At 33.0% G+C, this 19,256-nt stretch overlaps 2 protein-coding genes across 2 annotated transcripts; one reads left to right on the top strand and one right to left on the bottom strand.

Annotated features, from left to right (window-relative positions):
- Positions 1 to 2,433: 2,433 nt before the first annotated feature.
- Positions 2,434 to 4,145, bottom strand: LOC132066759 (uncharacterized). The gene is made up of 2 exons (XM_059459977.1): positions 3,705 to 4,145; positions 2,434 to 2,553 (listed from the first exon to the last, which is right to left on the bottom strand). Exons 1-2 carry the CDS (start codon positions 4,051 to 4,053, stop codon positions 2,540 to 2,542), a joined length of 363 nt encoding a protein of 120 aa, XP_059315960.1. The 5' UTR covers positions 4,054 to 4,145; the 3' UTR covers positions 2,434 to 2,539.
- A 12,380-nt stretch (positions 4,146 to 16,525) lies between these two features.
- LOC132067721 (uncharacterized) lies at positions 16,526 to 19,053 on the top strand. Its single transcript, XM_059461025.1, has 6 exons — positions 16,526 to 16,680; positions 16,788 to 16,867; positions 17,651 to 17,759; positions 17,881 to 18,040; positions 18,238 to 18,401; positions 18,499 to 19,053. The coding sequence occupies exons 1-6, from the start codon at positions 16,573 to 16,575 to the stop codon at positions 18,826 to 18,828; spliced, it is 951 nt and encodes a 316-aa protein (XP_059317008.1). The 5' UTR covers positions 16,526 to 16,572; the 3' UTR covers positions 18,829 to 19,053.
- The last annotated feature ends 203 nt before the right edge of the window (positions 19,054 to 19,256 follow it).

Genomic DNA, 19,256 nt, shown 5'->3' with positions numbered 1-19,256 from the left:
TGTTTAGTTAAAGTCAATTAGTTAACTTTGCAATTTGTCAATTCGAATACTATACTATGGGTAAGAGTAAAAGAAATGACGATTTAGGCATTAGGGAGTATAAAGAAATTAACCTTATGATGCTTGTAAAATACTGAAGCAAATTGGAAATTCAAATGATCTTTGGTCTAATATTGCTAGAAATAAATATTTGGTCTTGATTGCCTAGGCACAATGCAACCTAATTTTGAAAAGGCTTATGAAATGAGAAAATACATAAAATCACCCCTAAACTTGCATGAAAAATTTACTTTAGCATTATAATTTTACGTGCATTTTTTTTTACCACCCCTAATCTCGTTCAAAGTGTAATTTATTCCCCCACTTGACAAATAAAAATGTGAACCTTTTGATTTCTGGATACTTTTCAAGATTCAACATTTACATATCCACCAATCAATTAAGCAACTAAACCGATAATCTTGACGACAAAAATGGAAAATGGGAAACCAATCTTCCGATTTAATTGAACGTTAACATGAAGCTCTGACAGAAATTGAAAAGAGGAAGAAAGGAAAGAAACAATTGGAATTTTTGGTAAGGCTTAGAAATGAGGTTTGATTTAGGAATTAGGGGTATTTGTGTACGAATGAGTCTGGGTTCTTTATTTGGGGTGGGTTGAGATTTATTTAATTATCTTTTAGTTAGTTTTGACGAATTTATATATATATATATATATATATATATATATATATATATATATATATATATATATATATATATATATATATATATATATATATTAAATGACGTAGACGAATCACAAAGCGAGTGGTGAAACAACACCTAACTCTCCAGTATGGGCAAAGTAAGGTTGAACATAAGTCACTTATAAGTTGTTTAGGGTGGGGGGAAAGAATTGCCCGTAAAGTTTAATTACTAAAATGAGTTTTCGATGCAAGTTTAGGGATGAATTTATGTATTTTCTCTATGAAAATTAAAAAACTTAAGGGGGCAAATGATATTTCGGCCATGAAAGATATAGAGGCTGTTTGGATTAACTTATTTTAAGTGTTTATTAGCTTTTAAGCAATTTTCTACTTTTTGTGGTGTTTGAGAAAAAGATAAAAAGTGTTTTTAAACACTTACCAACTCATGACTTTTAGCTTTTAACTTATAAGCTACTTATAAAAGTCAATCCAAACACTCTCCTACGCCCTCTGTCCCAATTTATGTGATACATTTTTTTTTTTTAGTCTATTCCAAAAAGAATTTTATGCGACACATTTTTTTTTTTAGTCTATTTCAAAAAAAAAATTATATTTTTAAACTTAAGACTTTTCCTTTTACGCTTGAAGAGGAGTGTTTGAGAGAGTAGATATTATTGAAAGTGGCAGACAACCAAACGCTCACTGTCTTATATAGAAGCGGGTACCGAGAGAAGCTTCGGGTCGTAGGGATATTTTGAAGGATTTGGGGTTTATCTGATTTAATTCTCTGAGCTAAAGATTTGGTTTTATTCTTTCTTTCATAAACTGTTAAATTATATCACATAAATTGAGACAGACGGAGTAATAAATTTTTGGTTTGGTTACGGACCAGTGACGAGGAACTTATTGATAAAGTTGCTGTTGATACTGACCACGTTGACACATTGGTTAAAGTTTCTAGTGTGTTGTTGCATGCAGAATGTGATATTCTTGTAGCTCATTTTCTTGATACATTTCAAATAAGCACTATTTTATTTCAGATAGTGTTATTTCCAGTCAAAATCACATGGAAATTTTTTCTTCCAAATCGACATATGAGATTATTTGTGATACATAACTACCTTATATGACAGGCAATGAAATTATATATGGAAGTTTCGCATTCTTGAGAAGTTAAAATATTTTATGTGGCTTGTCAAACATAATAAATTTTTGTCCAATAAACTTCGATTTACAAAGACGATAATTGAGTCATCAAAATGTGAACGATGTGATGATAATGTGGAGGTCTCCTCACATATTATCAGGACCGGTCCAAAATCCAAACATGTATGAAACTATAGAGAATTGGGCTCGCCAAATGAGATTAGTGTTGTGAATGCTAAGACAATGCTTCAATGACTCGATGATATTATAGAAAATTAAATACCTAGCGACCCTCTTATAGTGATAATGTTATAATCTTAATTATGTGACATATTAAAAGAGCAAATAGCATTTGGTTACCCACTTATTATCAAACTTCAAGGCTACTATTACATATATTCGGAGGGAAACGAACAAATATGTACACTTTCTAGTAAATGAAGGAGATGCAGAAAATTTGATAATCTACAAAGCAAAAGTTTTTTCCCTTTGCTGATTCAAGCCTTATTTAGTCTTCTTTAATTTAATGTAAGCAAAACTGAAATAGTTAAAATGAAAGCACAAAATAAATTAGAAAGAAAGATAGAACGAGTGATTTTAATGGTCAGAGTATTGTAATTGTACATGTTAGTTCTACTTGTAACGCAACTTCTCTTCTCTTATCATGTGAGGTGTCATTAGACCATACTCCATTATTTACAGTCTTACATATTGCTGACTGAAATTATTCAATCTAAAGTGATCAATACAACAAGGGGTTAAAGATAAGAAAACGAAACTTAAAAACAAAAAAAGTTAACCTGCATTCTAAAAAGAAAATTAATTTTGATTCACGTCTCTTGAATAAGAAAAATTATATAAATGTGCTCCAAAATCACAAAACTCACAACAAAAGAAGCACGTCCTGTTAGGTATTTGGTGTGAATGGGAAATGAAAGTTTTATTTCCTTTGCCTTTTTCGGAAAAATATTTTTTTGCCGAAAAGGCACATGCCTTTTCAGAAAAGACACACCTATTTCCTTAACAGACACCTGTTGTTGGTTATAAATCTCTAGTCATCCCTTCAGATTTTCCTGACGAAATTTCTGAATTCTTCTATCTTTTTCCTTCTGCACTTCATAAAATTCTTGTGTGATTCTGACCTTCGAGTGATTATTTTGTCACCAAAGTTTGCGATACCGCTACTACGGTGAGTAAATCTATCCTGGTGGATATATTCCACAACCTCGGGTACATTGGGGGAATAATTTCCTTACAGGACACCTTGTGCATTCGGTGGAAGCTCGATTTAATTCCTACACATATTTTCGAATCTTGTTCTTGATTTTCGTTTAAAATTTGCTTTCTGTTTAAGTATATTTTCGAATACAGGTTACTAACACGTCCAAAAGTAAACCAACCGGTAAATATATTTAAAGCAGTACGATCAATATTAGTGGGGCAAAAATCATCCAGCATATCCTAACTATTATTCTAAACTGCCCAAAAATACAAAAATCACTGGTAATTAACATCTTGCATTTTGTTAATTCAAAGAGGGAGTACATTATATCCATACCAAGAAAACACCAAAGAAAAAAAAAACTCAAGAGTAAACAAAAATTTCTATAGATAAAGTTAAATTAATAATCATGAGGTTTCAACTTCAAATTTCAGTAGAGACAAAAATATTAAGTAATTTCTTCCCATCTCGGGTATGTGCGCTAGTGGAAAATTAGTCGAGGTGCGCACAAACTGATCCGAACACCACAATTATAAAGAATAAAAATAAAAAACTAAATTAGCAAGCATATCTTGACATATGACTGGCTCTTGGTGATCTTGGAAGTTCAGAAACCCTATTTCCAGAAGGATCATAAAATAAAACACCTGAAAATTGTGGTGGCTGGCATTTTTCACCCATTATAATTGCTTTTTGCCACAATCCCTCTTCTCCGGCTACTTCTCCGGTCACATCTCCGGTCGGGTTGCCAGATTCTTCATCGACTCTTTTATTTTTATTTTTGTTAGGGAGTCCTAGTGGTGACAACCTTGGAACAATTTTGCATGCATTAGTTTTGATTTTTTCATGTGTAGACATGGATTTTCTTGAAGGTTTTTTTGCATGTTTAGCACATAGCGCTACAAGGGCTAGTATTGAAAGAAATAAACCAATTGCTAATGGCATTGAAGTACATAAATTTTCACCATTAATTCTTGACAATGTTAGACGAACCATTTTAACAAAAAAGGGTATTTGGATATTTGATAGTTCAAGTTGGAAGAGAAGGAGATGGAAAGAAATTAGAGGAATGGTTAAAGAAATGGAGAGTCTTGATTGTGGAGGAGTATATAAATTGGCCCGGGGGTGGGGGCGGGGTTGCTTATTGTATAGTATATAGATTTTATTACTCTTGTACATGATTGATAACCTTAAAAAATGGAAAGCAATCTTCTATATATGGTCAAAATAAATTGATAGTAAAAAAAAACTTTATATATGCCTATAATTTAAACATTATTTTATTTTATGGTGCAGTGATTTCAACCCTAGTTGTAGCAGTTGCGAGGTGAGAGGAATTTTTCAACTTAAATCTTAAGTATCGGTATAATTCAATGACTCAATCATTAAACTTATGAAGGTTTTATTGTTTTCGTATTTTATGATTAGGTAGTCAATTCCAAAAATTACAAGACAAAAGAGATCACTTTGTATAAGAAATTATTTCATGGTTTGTTTCTTTCAAGACTTTTATCAAGTAAAGTTAAACAACTAATGAATTTTTATAAGGCCTTACAGAAATTGATGATACAAAATAGGCCAGCTAGTAATATTTTATTTTCCTTGTAGCTGGAGGACAACGTCCTTAAGGAAAAATTAAGAAGAAAAAAGAGTTAATAATTAATGCAAAACGCGGACAAGACTTATAAATTAGCTAAGCTACAACTGCAATTTTGACTAATGTCTTTATTTTGCGAGTTTATTCAAGCACTATTTTCATTTTTAGTACCCCTCAGCTCATTGAAGACGTGTGTATCAATTATTTAAGTATGGATTAGGTCAACATATGATAGATTCGTTCATTTATTAAGTGAGCAATATTCCAATTATCGTCAAAGGTCACCTACTCTCACGAAACAATTTCTAGAATATTGATTTGATTTTTTAATTTCTAAATTTTACAAGCCAAATGAAGAGGAAAAAGAAAAATATCCATCTCCCATTTATAGATATTGTACATCACTAGATTTTCTCAATATTCTACCGGATTACTGTGTCAAACGGTAAAATCGGCTAAACTTTCCAACTTATAAACATGTAAGTCAGCTCAGTTAATGTTGTAAAGAATATAATTTTTCTATAAACATTAGTTTATTTGATATACTATGTCTTAAGATGAGTTATATAGAGTAATGCGATCAACGAAGATTTGAGACATATATAGTTCTAGAGTCAATTCCACTTCACGCCTTAACATTTAAGAGTTGGGAAACAATACCTTCTTCACATATTGAATGGAAACGGTAATCCCTTTATGCAATATTTTCAGTGAGGATTTTTTCCTAAAAATATAATATTCTTATTCTAAGGTGTTAAGATTATTACGTTTATTTATTGTTGTTTGCTTCTTCTTCTTCTTTTTTATTTTAAAAAAAGGTCTAAAAATATCCATGAGAAAATGTTGGTGATTGGAAGCTTAGTCGTATCTAAAATTGTATATCAAAATATTGTGTAGTTAATATTGGAACCTTCAACATATTTAAAAGACTAGCCTGCTCGTATTTTGAGGAGGACTAAGAGCATAACGAACCATCCCAACAAACTATTTTTTGTAGTTAGTACTTATTAATTCACACTGAATCTATAGTATGACACCTACACGTGGCATTGATAGTGATTTGCAATAGAGACGATGGTGCTCCATGAGTGTGGACGACTAAGTAATTAGGCATTTATCATAGAAAAATCTTTGACATAGATGAGCAAATTATTGTGTTGTATGCTTAATCTTTTCTTTTGGTTTTTAAATAGTTTAATTTAAAATATGAAGTATAGAATTGAGTTATGTGTGTTTTGATGATGAGTAACACATGAAATGTATTTGTAAGGTAATAAATGGAACAAGTGAAGAATCAAATGTTCTTTGTGTTTCATTTTAGATGGCGATTTTGGTTTTGATTTTGGGTTCATAATAAGCTTAATATTTTGACGGTATTAATTAAAATGTTTTTGGCACGCTCACAGAGATTTCGAATCAAACAAGAATTATTGATTTATGAGGAAAAGATATATATTTTCGTATTTTTTTTTTAAATCTTATTTTAAAAAATGAAAAATCTCACCGTAAAGTATTGCATAAGGGGTTATCGTTCCCTTTCAATATGTAAAGGGGGTATTGTTTCCTAACTCTTAAATGTCAAGGGGGTAAAATGAATAACCAAAAAAGAAAAGGGGTAAAATGAAATTGACTCATATTTTTATTCTGTACTGGCAACTAGGGACAGTAAAATTAGCATATGACAACATGATCTTCTGAGCGGTTTAGTGACCCGTTCAATTATCAACTCAGGCCCATTTTAACTCGCTCTATTCAACTCATTTAATTTTGCTGATTTGGATTAAATATGTAGTTCAAATTGACCTATGAGAAACTTTTCCAAATTGATTTTTTTTTTTTTAATATCTGATACCATATGTTAGTATACCTATTTAACGCTTCTACCGGCAGCATCTCAGCAGGAGTTATATATAATGAGAGTACACTTGAATAATGTTCAGGCTGTTGAATATTGACATCTCACCGACAAATCATTATACATGGGAATGCAGGCAAGGTGGTCATGTATATAGTAGTTTGGTACTGGACTTTTTATTTTTCAACAATCAGATGCATATGTATATATTATTATCCAATTAATTTTTGTGCGATAATACGTGCTTCCCATGATAATTAGTAGAAATTAACAAACATGCATTCCAATATCATCATTCCTTACAACACCCTCACCTTAAAACTATACAAAAAAAATTCTAGCAAAAATTCCGCTATGTACTCTTCCTCTTGTTTTTCTTTTTCAGAAATTTTGTATGCATGTTCGATATCAACGTGTCAAAATCAGAATGTGGTGAGTCTAAGATCAACTGCATTTCTGTCTTTGTTGTTTTTTGCTTTTAACAGAATTATATCTTTTTCCCTTGCACTTCTATAAAAAGATCTTGACTTTAGGTTAAGGGAACCAAAAATACAAACTAACCACAATGACCTTAAAAGGATTTAAGACATTGTCAATTCACCATGATTGAAAAAAAGGGACAATAAGAAAAGCCGAAGAGATATTGTCTTTATTGAGTGATGAAGAGTGGGGGGAGGAGGAGGAGGTTAAGGCGTTTTAGATTTGGGGAAATTTCATAAATATACAATTTGCTCACTTCCATTGCAAAAAAATAGTCCAAAACTTACATTGCAAAGCTTTGGCCCAAAAATACTTTTATATAATTTTATACACTTATATATAAAAGACAAGTACATTATGTATATAGGTGTTTGAAGGTGTATAATGTGTAGGTATATACACTAAAAAAATTTAATTATACAGTATCATACAAGAAAATACACACTTATACATATTTACACACAATGATACAATATTGTATAAGTGGGTATAACCGTATATTTGGGCTGGTTTTGAATATTATACACCTATAGACATAAGTATACAAGACAAATACATTATGTATATAGGTGTATAAAAATGTATAATATTGTATAAGAGGGTGTATACACCCATATACACTATTATACACCCACTACCCTGCACCTACCGGTTTCTCCATTGCCGACCTCAACCACCTTCAGCGACTCCCACAGCCAGTAATTTCATCTCCACCACCTGCGCTCCACCACCACCTCGATGAGTTTTCTGATAGATCTAGATCTAGCAGATCTAGATCTAGGTAATTTCTGGCTAGATCTGAGCCACCGCAGCGAAAGAGGCGGCGTCAGAAGTGAGTACAGCGCTTAGGCAGTGGAACAGAAGTCGTTGTCGCCGAAAAACTTCCGGCGAGGAAGAGAAGTTGCAGCAGAGAGAGAGAGAGAGAGGAGGAGGAGGGAGTAATTCCGGTGAGCTTCACCGGCCGGGAAGACAGTGACCAACGATGGTGGAGATTGGGAAAAAGTTTGGGTCAGTTTATGTAAGATTTAAAAATATGAGTCAATTTTGGTAGCGTTGATACCCTAATTGAACACAGTGTAATTATCTCTATCTAAAATTCTTATTCTCAAAAAATTTGAACGCACGCGGTGTCCACTTATTTCATGTTAGAGCTTCGTTGATGGCAAATGAAAGCTCATTTTGTGGATCCAACTGAATTTTGTTTATTCAAGTTCATTTTGTTTATTCAAACTCATTTTGTAGATCAATACTTAATTTGAAAATGACGAAATTGGAAGTACATAAGTGAAAGTTAATTTGAAAAAGACTCTTCAAATGTGTTTTTATTAGAAGGGAAATATTGAATGGTTAGTGATGTTTGTCTAACCTAGTTAAGAAGGCAAAAGCAAGGACCATCTTCTCGAGTAGACGATTTATTGGGGTAACAACAGTTAGAAAATGATATTTCACTTTAATTTGTTCCATCAATGAAAAGGTTAAGAGTCAATTTATTAACTTTCTACCACAGCCATCATGAGGAGGAAAGGCGGGACAGAGGACATCATCTTCCTTTTTGTTCCTTTATAGTTTATACTTTAGCTAAGAAACTAAATGACCTACAAAGATATATCTTGTATATTTTATTTACAGATATCTAGTTTAGGTGCAATAATGAGTCTCAGAGTGGGAGAGATATATAGTTACCATTTTGGAAAACAAAAGTTACTGCACCCTTTACTTTATAACACCAAACTGGTTGCAGTGAATACATAACATATGTTTTTGCATTGTGTATATAAACTATTTATCACTTAGTTAATCGTAATAACTGATATGTATTTTCTCTTTAATTTGTAATTTTATAAGTTAAATTATTTATTTAGTGTAAAATTGGGTGAAAATAAATATTTTTCATAGTTTAATGTTGCGAATTATGGCTGACTTTAATTTTGTGGCTACTTTTATGAGATATCCCTTTTTTGTAAATTTTCTCCCAAAGAAAACTAATTAAAATTCTATAACTTTTTCTAAAATTTCTCATTGGTCATGTAAAGTTCTAAACCATTTTTCATAGTCGATCGTGATTAAATCTCCATCTTTTTTTGCTTTAACCAAGAGCTCGCACAATAAAAGTGATAATTATATTAATACGATCTCTCCGTCCAATTTAACTGTCCACTTTAACTATTTTTACGTTTATTAATTAGATAATAATAATAATAATAATAATAATAATAATAATAATAATAATAATAATAATACAAGTTACTCCTATAATTTACTTAGTTACTCCTATAATAAAAGTATGCAATTAAGGTTATAGTTGGAAATAATTATCAACTTAGTCTTCAATTTATAAAGTGACGATTATTTTGAGATAATTTTTTGAGCTAAGTGACTGTTAATTTTGGGCCAGAAGGAGTAGTAATTAAATTTTCAAACATGTGATACAAAAACATAAAGCAACTAGTTTAATAGTACTGATTACCCACCGCTAATCATTTAGTATTTTCACGCTGGAAAGTAACTTCTTCTGGACAAACATCACCATCGCGAGCAAATAAAAATTAGTAGCTCAAAAGTGAATTGTCTAAACTTCAATGTCACTTTTCTAACTTTTGTAAGATTCAGCATAATTGCATATATTTTGCAATGGATTGTTTATGCATTCTCAAGCAATTAATTTTGATCATGTTAGCTTTTCCTTTTCTTTTTTATTGAGAAATTAAATGTTACTATCATGAGTTTCGTTGAGAGAAATTAAAGCACCGTTCTTATAGAAGTTCATGACATTTTGGTCCTTTTACAAGAATAGTGTTAAAAAAAAAAATCAAGTCGAGTTGTTGATTAATTTAATTTGTTTCTCCCAAAACTCAAAAGTACCCAAACCCTTAAAAGAAGACCCTAAAAAATAATGTAAAACGTGTTTCCCTTTTCGTAATACTCTTTCCTTTCGGTTTGTTTCAAAAAGAATAACCGGAAAATATAACTTTAATTTTCTCAAATTTTTACCTTTATTGATATGTTTTCATATATATCACAAAAATGTCATGTCATGTGTAAATAAGACTACAAGTTCTAAAATCGTGCCCAATCAAATAATGTCACGTAAATGGATGGAGTATCTCTCTTGGTCCTTTAATGAGAACAAAGAAATGTATTGAAAGCCTCGGTGGAACTGAATTCAAAGTTACTGCTTAAAAGGCTCTTGTCGATATCACTAAACTATAAGAGGATCGATGAATGTTTCCTTTTAAAATGTGCTATTATGTAAGTGTGATGTGTATTTGTATTTGTACATTTGTTATACATTAAAAATTAGTTGCATCACGGCACCTGGACATATTCAATATAGACGATACAGATTATTATAAATTAATTTTGCACAATAGTAAATTAAATTACATGAATAAAAAAGTTAGGACCAATTTGGAGACAAACCTTTAGATATCATGGCTATAGTATTTGCTAGATATCACCCAACTTTTCACGTGCATCGCACACTCTCTAGCCTTTAGCCTTCAACAATACTGACCAACAACATCAATTAATTTCATAACTATGATGTTAGCTAATAAGTAGTCTATATTCCCCTCCATTGCCGTGCCGTTACAGCTACTCATGTGCTCCCTTAACTTTCTTTCATTCACCAAACTTAACTTTGTACCATCAAAGGTTATCATAGGTGGTAGTTACCCCTTTATTTTTAATTATAAGAGGTATCGGAGAGGAACTTAAAAAATAGAGTCACTTTGTTGAGAACATTTACCCCCTAAGTGGGACTTCCCTGCACTAAACCGACTAGTCGGATTCAGAAGCGGATATTTTTGGAAATAGATCACCTTTAGTAGGGAGGATTTACTCCTTAAAGTGGGACTTCCCGACACTAAATCAGATTATTCGGGTTTCAAAGTAGTTACGACACATCGGATAGAAAACAAAAAAGAAAACCTAATTTTGCCTTAATTTTCAAGCAATTTATTGTTCAATCAAAAGTTTTATACATCATAGTAAAGATTAATATATATAATGGTGACATACTTATAAATGTTTTCAAGCTAACATAAATATACCTAAGGAAAACTAATGTTATAATCAAGCTTTTAGTACATGTACAAGATGCAAAAAAAAAAAAAAAAAAAAAAAAAAAAAAAAAAAAAAACTTACTAAATCATACACGATGATTTCTTCAAGAATAAAACAATAGGAAGCTTGGTTGTGTTATTTTCCTCCAAAACCCTAATGGTGCAATGGGTTCGGACCGGTCGGGACGAGGCGTTTTTCGACACCATATCGTTGATCGATCTCACTTCCGACTGGCTCCGGTTGCTCGTGGACGTCTGCCTGGGAATGTTTCCGGTGGTGGTGCGGGTGACCATTTTTGACGAAAGGGGTGAAGTCAAAATTGCTTGCTATGAGTGTTTTTCTTTGACCAAACAAATGGTGGTGATTATTAGATATGATGATTTTTTTGTTGGTTTTCAAGAATTTGAATTCTTGAAAGAGGAGAAGAAGTAGAGAGAGCCAAAGAATAAAGCATATTACGTGAGGAACCTTTAAGCCCATGTTGAAAGAAAATAGTGCTCACAATAGGAAACATGGATGATCATCAATGAAATAAAGGAGATAGAAATATTAAGGGATCAATTTTTTTTCTCCTCTTCTTGGAGATTGAGAAACTTTGAAGGTTGACAGCTTGAATCTAATGGACAAATATGGAGCTTTGCTTGCATGTGAGACTTGTGAATAAGCAAATAAGCTAATTTAATGTGGTGTATAATAAGGAAAGCTAAGGTGGAGAGAGTTGTGTGAGGAGTTGGGTGGAATTTAAAGGAATAGGGCGGTAGACCCTTTTCCCAATAAATGTTCCTTAGATATCAAGGAATAAAAAAGGGTCATTATGTATGTGGATTGTCAAAACCCCTGAATTATACCATATAGATTTTGAAATCAAGAGGTATTATTGTTTGAGCTGTGGGATTATTTCGAGATAAACCAAGACAATTATTATATGAGGTTTACCCAATGTTAAATACAGAGACGATCAACATTACTCAACACATAATAGATCGATATGAATATCACGAGTTGTTCCGTAATAAAACGGGTTATTACTGATACTTTCTTCTCTATTCCTTCTTTCGTAACCAAAGGTCGCAAGGGAAGAAATAAGATCATACGGAAATGTAGTGAAAAATCATAACATAATAGAATATGATCCTAAAGAAAGTATTAAATTTCGTGTTTAGTATGACTTTAACTTCAATATATACTACTCTCTTTTTTTTATTACATTAGGAGATGGAGATGGAGATCGAGGAGAAGGGAATGGAAGGATCTGGCATTAGGTATCTAGTACTCATAGATTGGAAAGTCCTACTTTGGAAGATAAAGCATTTCGAGTATGACTCGAACCTACAATATCTAATAAAAGATGAGGAATATTCATCACTCCACCACAACCTCGATTGATAAGTAAAGTAGTTACCTAAAAAAATAAGATACGCAATACAAGTCAAATTGTATTGATAGTGTTAAACTTTTTCTCCTTTTTCTCCTTTTGTTTGTTTGTTTGTTTTTTTTGTTTTAATAAAAGTCAACTCTCTCTTCTCTCTTCCTACTATAGGGCGAACATGAATATCGGTACCAATAAGAGAAGTTCCATTCGCTTTTCATACTGTTTCGACTAAATTGCTAAGTGTATTTGCCGTAGGGCGTGGGGGAACAAGTGTAATCCATATTATCATTCTACCAAGCAATCTACGCACGGCTTGGAAAAAGTGAACCTAGTTATATTGTATTGACGGTGTCACATAGGAGTATATATATGTGAAAAGAAATGATAAGCAATAATAGAAGTGCACTAAATTTCAGTGGCATTTATCTTGAAAGGATTTCACATTCTCTATTATGGACTACAGTTAAGGTTAGGGACAATCACCCAAATCTCCGGCCGTTATGATATTGAAGAAAAGAAAAGGAAAAAAACATTTGTTATGTGATTATGACAAAGAAGATCAAAGAAGAGAAGTGCCTCCAAAACTTATATGATTATGAAAAAGAAGATCAAAGAAGAGAAGTGCCTCAAGTTTTTTGGACTGCGATGTCAGACTTAAAATAAAAATATCTAAGTTTTGCTTATTTTCTAATTGCATGCATGAAGTTAGTTTTTGGCAAGCCGAACTTCAGAAGTGTATGTCTGAACTTCAGATGTGTCCGAATTTTGCACAAGAAATAAGCCAAACTTTAACCAATTTTGTAATTTTAATCGCATATGTCGAAGTTGATCATAAATTGGCTAAACTTACAAAAACTTATACACTGCGCCTATGCCTTAAATAGGAGACCTAAAATCCAGAAATTTTCTATAGTTGTCCCTTTTTGCGACATTTGTTTAGTAAATGCTCTCCTTTTTATTTCTTTTGCAATTATGGATCTTTTAGACCACGGTCTAAACATCGCTTTTGAGCAGATTGAAAAATGAGAAAACATTAGAGACGATCTAAAATTTTGTAAAGTATTACAAATGTTAGACGATAATCTAATATTGTCTGCAAAGTTGAACAATATATGAGAAAACATCAAACCCAAGTTCCGCAAGGATAAATTTTCGAATGTTATATCTGCACAATTTTTTTAAAAAAGAGACACAATCTAAATGCTAGTCTAGAAAAGAGACACGTGTAAATCAGCCCCCTAATATCACTATCTGGGCACTTGCCTCTTTCCTAAATACTCAAATTCTCTACTCCGTTACGTTTGAAGAAATTTCACGGTGCGTCCTTCAAATGGGTTGGTCTTTAATTTTTGTCCTTCAAAATATATCTTCTGCCTAATAGGGCATAAATTATTTAAGGGTCCTGACATAATTTGTGTGATATTATGATGTAAAAATATAAATTTATGTCTCGAAAAAAAAAAATTGTCATGAGGGGCAGAAATTAGGGCAAGTTCCACGATTGCCCTTATTTGGGGGTGGTCTTTAATTTTTGCCCCTCAAATTGCTGATCTTTAATTTTTGACCTTCCCCTAAAATACCTCGAGGTTCTGAGTTCGAACCGTGCTCAGTAAAAAAAAATAAAAAATCGCAAGACAGAATTTCCTAGCAAAATTAGGACTGTTTTGTAGAATTCCAGCAGAGTAAAAAAAAAAAATCTGCCTTGCAAAAGTTTGCCCCGGGCAAACTTGGGCCGTAAGGCAAATTTTTCACAAAGCCATGCGTTGTGATTTTTTTTTTTTTTACTGAGCGGGGGTTCAAACCCAGAACTTCGGGTATTTTCGGCCAATTTTTTAAGCAAAGGAAAATAATTAAAGACCAGCGCATTTGAAGTACAATCCATGCAAACAAATGCAGAAATTAAAGAGCTTTTTTTTTTTGCACGGATTTCCCTTCATTTGGGGTGGTCTTTGATTTTTGTCCTTCAAATTGGTGGTCTTTAATTTTTTTTCCTTCGCCTAATACCCTGAGGTTATGAGTTCGAACCTCAGCTCAATAAAAAAAAAAAAAATGAATTTTCGCAAGGCATTTGCCTTCAAAACTTTGCCTTGCAGAATTTTACCTTCAAGCCAAAATTCTACCTTGCAATTTTTTTTTAAAATTTTGACTAAATGGGAGTTTGAACCCGAAATGAAGAGATTTTTAGCAAAGATTAAAAATTAAAGACCACCAATTTGAGGGATAAAAATTAAAGACCACCCCAGCGAAAGACAATCCTGCAAATTGTCCATTAAAGACCAGTACCAAAGTGCAAATGACAATGTTTAGTGGACTTTATTTAGTCCAGGCCCATCAATCAAGTGCAATATGGGCTTTTGCCGCCTTAGTCCATTCCCTTAACGGTGTCGTTTCCTTCACATATAAAACCATCAATCAATCCCCAAATTGCAATCAAATCCAATAAAAGTATCTAAATCGATAAAAGAACAAAAAAAAAAATGGTACGTACATCATTAAATTTTCGTTAATCATGATTAATTCGTAATTTTTACTGTTTTTGTTTGTTCATCTTAATTTTTGTACAACATCTAGGGTTTATATCAATGTTTTTTTTAATTTTGATTTTGAGTTGTTATTGTTGGTTATGTATAGATATTGTAAATATGACCTGTCCTGAAAAACGCTGCTATATGATTAGTTAATATTGAAAATTAGTTATGAAAAGTTGCTTTATAGATGTATTAAAGCATAATACATTTGGCTGCTGATTGTATAATTGTGATGAGCTGTTATTTGATTAGAGTATCTACAGATATGATTGGTACAATACAATTGTTGTTCTTTAGAGGCTTGTAGACATGTTCGGTACGTTGATTTTATTAACGAAACAGTAAAATAAGCATGATATATAGTTATACATGTATTTAGGGTTATCATAAACTAAAGCATAATCTTGATTCTGAGGCGAAACGTGGCGTGGGTAGAAACCCAATATACCTTAATCGCTCCAAAACTTGAAGAAAAGGTCTGAACTTTTGAAGAAGAATGTTGGCTATGTAAGTTTTGCATCGTGTAGCCGGTCCTAAGTCCAGATAAAAGGGTGAGGGTATTGGTTTGGTGACAGTCAGTTTGAGGTGTTGTTAGTTAGTTGATGGTCCTAAGTCCAGACTATAGCTTACTGCAACTAGTTTGAGTTTGAGGTGTTGTTAGTTACTTGATGGATTTGATGATTTCTCTCTCCATTTCAATTTGTGTATCTTACTTTCCTTTTTAGTCTGTTTCAAAAAAGAATGTCTCTTTTTTTTTTTTTTTGGGGGAAACTCTTTAGTTCCAATTTTCCACACGGCATGTTTAAGACCACCAGATTAAAGGGCATTTTGGTACATTCTACATATCTTTAGTTTGAGACCACAAGATTCAAAAGTCTTCATTACTTTCTTACACTCCGTGTCAAGTCAAAACCGGACAAAAAAATTTGAAACGGAGGGAGTATTAATTTGGGCGTTAGTATTTAGTTCTAAGAATGGGCTTTAGAGGATCTTTCAGTATAATATCTTCACAGATGGATAGGAGTTCATATGTTTTAATAATGAAATGAAACCTATGACACTATCTGAAATTGTGATCCATTCCTTCTAATTATATGTTTGATTCATGTAAGGATACGACAAGGGAAAAGGGAAGGGGGCTTTCTGCATTTTATCCCATGAGAACTACTTCGTTGCGTCCTCTTTTTTTGTAAGATTGTAAGAGGTGTGAGGAGGTTTTACTCTTAATTTTTTTTTTTTTCCCATTTTGTTGGGAGGTTGAGAAAGCTAATATGGAGAGAACATTTGGCCTTCCACTCATTTCTTCCTAACAGATAGGACATGTGTCTCTCCTCTTTTACTTGCCCTTCTTATCATCTCAGTTGCTCTTTCTTTTTCTTACCCATCCAACATTGTCAAATGCTCTATAATTCATCAGGGAGCTCTGTATATTTTCTTGTATTCTTATCGATCTTCCCAGTTGTGTGATAAATAACCGTGCAAAAGACTGATCTTTAACTAACTGTACAATAGGTGCAGTATCACAATTTATAGCACAACCCTGCCTAAGCTACTAATAAACTTTCCGCTTGAGTTCTAATTTTTTTTTTTTTTTTTTTTTAAATTTTTAACTTTCTAAATGCTAGAACTAAATTGTTGTTTATTATTTTTATGTGTTTTGCAGTCTTCACTTGCAGCTGCTAGGGCAGACAACTTTTACTATCCTCCAGAATGGTCTCCCAAGAAGGTAAGTAGTTATAGATATTGTTGCTGATTTTATATTATTTTATTCTGTATCTAGTGGAATGTTGGATTCAAAAAAGTGTTCTAGTTAGTAATTCATTTTTCTTTCAGGGTTCACTGAACAAGTTCAATGGTCAACATGCGCTCAGAGAGAGAGCAAGAAAGATAGACCAGGGTATTTTAATTATAAGGTACTTGTTCTTAACATTATGAACAGCATAAAAAACATTTTGAACTGGAAGCCAATAATCTGGATGGGGAGAAGAAAGATGCACATGTATTTTTGGATTGAAGAATTTAAAGCGAGTTTGCCACCACGTTGCATTTGTTACCTATTGCTTTCTTTACCACCACATTGCATTTGTTACCTATTGCTTTGGTGTCAAATGGACTTCAAGATATCTTAATTTTATTCTTTTTATCCAAAACAAAAGTGACATTTACCATGTTGTTAAACCGCTACTCTAAGGAACATCTCATAAAACCTTCCTCATTTGTCAGTAAAGCATTTATATTCCTCATAAAACTTTGTAATGCATGTTACTTATTTAAATAGAAAAAAGAGAGGCGTAGTCGGACTTGCTTCCTTTGTCTTATAATTGCTAAACCTGGAGAATTTGTCAGCATAATTTTATTTTTTAACTGAGAATATTAAGATTCATATAAACACATTGGGGTCTCAGGTGGATTCTGTTTCTCGCTTCAATTGACATCGGTAAGCATGATGGTTCAAGATGCATACTTGAACCTGAAAGTTTTGGGAAGTATCCTGCTTAACAACATTGATAGTTCACTAAGTTCAATATCTCGGAAATGATGATGGTGGAAATCGGTGCGGTTACAAAGATGGAAAAATAAATTGTGTCTTGCTCATGCATCATTTTCTCATTAGTATTCTCATGCATTATTTTTTTTTCTAGCTCTGCTGTTCTGAGCATCGTCACTCACTACCCAATGATACCCTTTTGTTATAGGTTTGAGATGCCATACAATATCTGGTGTGGGGGATGTCAGTCGATGATTGCCAAGGGTGTGAGGTTCAATGCTGAGAAAAAGCAAGTAGGAAATTATTACTCCACAAAGGTAAGCTTTTTTCATGATGCAGTTAATGAGACAGAAAATTCTCACTTCTACACCAAAACCTTGCCAACTCAAATGACTCTTAGTTTTCTGTTTGCTGATCGTAATTCCCTACTTGTGTTAGATATGGAGCTTTACAATGAAATCTGCATGCTGCAAGCATGAAATTGTCATTCAAACAGATCCAAAAAACTGTGCGTATGTAATTATTAGCGGAGCTCAAAAGAAGACTGAAGATTATGATGCTGAAGATGCTGAAACCTTAGTACTCCCAGTAGATGAAGGTAAGCGTTATCGTTACATTGAAGAATTGTTTGGTGCATTTCGTCATATTACAATTGTCACTTAGAGAAGCTATTGCATGGACAGGTGCATAGAAGTAACTTCTGCAATATTTCATACAGTATTTTTTTTTTATTGTACTCTTATTATTAGGAGGAATTAAGTTTGTTAATACATGATCTACTTTTCTATCCAACAGACAAAACTAAGTTGGTGGATCCTTTTTATCGCCTTGAGCACCAGGAGGAAGACTTGAAGAAGAAGAAAGAAGCTGAGCCTTTACTTGTTCGTCTTCGGCGAGTATCTGACACTAGACATTCAGATGATTATGCCATGAACAAGGCTCTGCGAGCCAAGCTTAGGGTATGCTCTTGTTATTGATAGTTTTCTTCACTTTCTTCTTTTTCCCTTTATCTCTTAACACTTTGAGTCCTTATCATCCTCTGTTGCATGTGTACAGGGTCAAAAGAAAAGAGTTGCCGAGGAAGAGGCTGCTGCTAAGAAAATAGGACTTGGTATTAGGTTACTACCACCTTCTGCAGAGGATGCTGCAACTGCTGCAAGTGTTAAATTTACTCATAAGTTCGATAGGAACAGAAGGGATAAACGGGCCATCATTTACTCTGGATCAATCTTCTCTGGATCGTCTGGTTCCTCCAAGCATTCAGAGCTAGAATCTAAGAGGAGAAAAATAAACGCCTCTGCTGCATCAAAGCTGCTGGTTGGAGGATTTAAGCCGTCGTCGTGGTCTGAGGCTGCCGTTTCATCTAAGAGACAAAGGCGAATCTAACAAAATGATTCCAAGTGCTTTCCTCCTGCCAATATTTTCTTGGTTTACCTCGTTGAAACTTCTGCTTAAAATGTGTTGCCTTCTACTTGTAGTTAGTTTCAACCTTGTTTTGATAGGCAGTTCAGTTACTTGTACAGAGTTTATGTGTGTTGAGTGGTTTTCTCTCCGCTTCCAACGGTGTTTGTATCTGTCAATCTGAATAAAAATGCATTTGTATTACTGATCCATCTGGTGGTGTAAATCTTGGTTCTTTAGCTTCAGCATACAGAAAATTCTTGGAAGTCGATTCAGTACTTGAATGATTGAATCAAATTTCATTGTGCTTCTGTAGAAGTTAGAAGTTAGATTCGATTTACTGTGTACTAGACAAAGTCTGAGGAATTTCTTCAAGTAAAATTACTAGATGTTTTGAATGATTGAATAAATGG

This window comes from Lycium ferocissimum, chromosome 8 (genome assembly GCF_029784015.1).
Source record: "Lycium ferocissimum isolate CSIRO_LF1 chromosome 8, AGI_CSIRO_Lferr_CH_V1, whole genome shotgun sequence".
NCBI lineage: Eukaryota > Viridiplantae > Streptophyta > Magnoliopsida > Solanales > Solanaceae > Lycium > Lycium ferocissimum.
This window is presented reverse-complemented; position numbering and strand designations above follow the sequence as displayed.

What these genes read in the sequence shown, in the direction of transcription:
- LOC132066759 (XM_059459977.1), bottom strand. Translation starts at nt 4,053, where the DNA reads ATGGTTCGTCTAACATTGTCAAGAATTAATGGTGAAAATTTATGTACT.
- LOC132067721 (XM_059461025.1), top strand. Translation starts at nt 16,573, where the DNA reads ATGCTAGAACTAAATTGTTGTTTATTATTTTTATGTGTTTTGCAGTCT. An exon ending in GAAATTATTACTCCACAAAG is followed by an intron (nt 17,760 to 17,880) that starts GTAAGCTTTTTT and finishes TACTTGTGTTAG; the next exon opens with ATATGGAGCTTTACAATGAA. An exon ending in AGTACTCCCAGTAGATGAAG is followed by an intron (nt 18,041 to 18,237) that starts GTAAGCGTTATC and finishes TCTATCCAACAG; the next exon opens with ACAAAACTAAGTTGGTGGAT.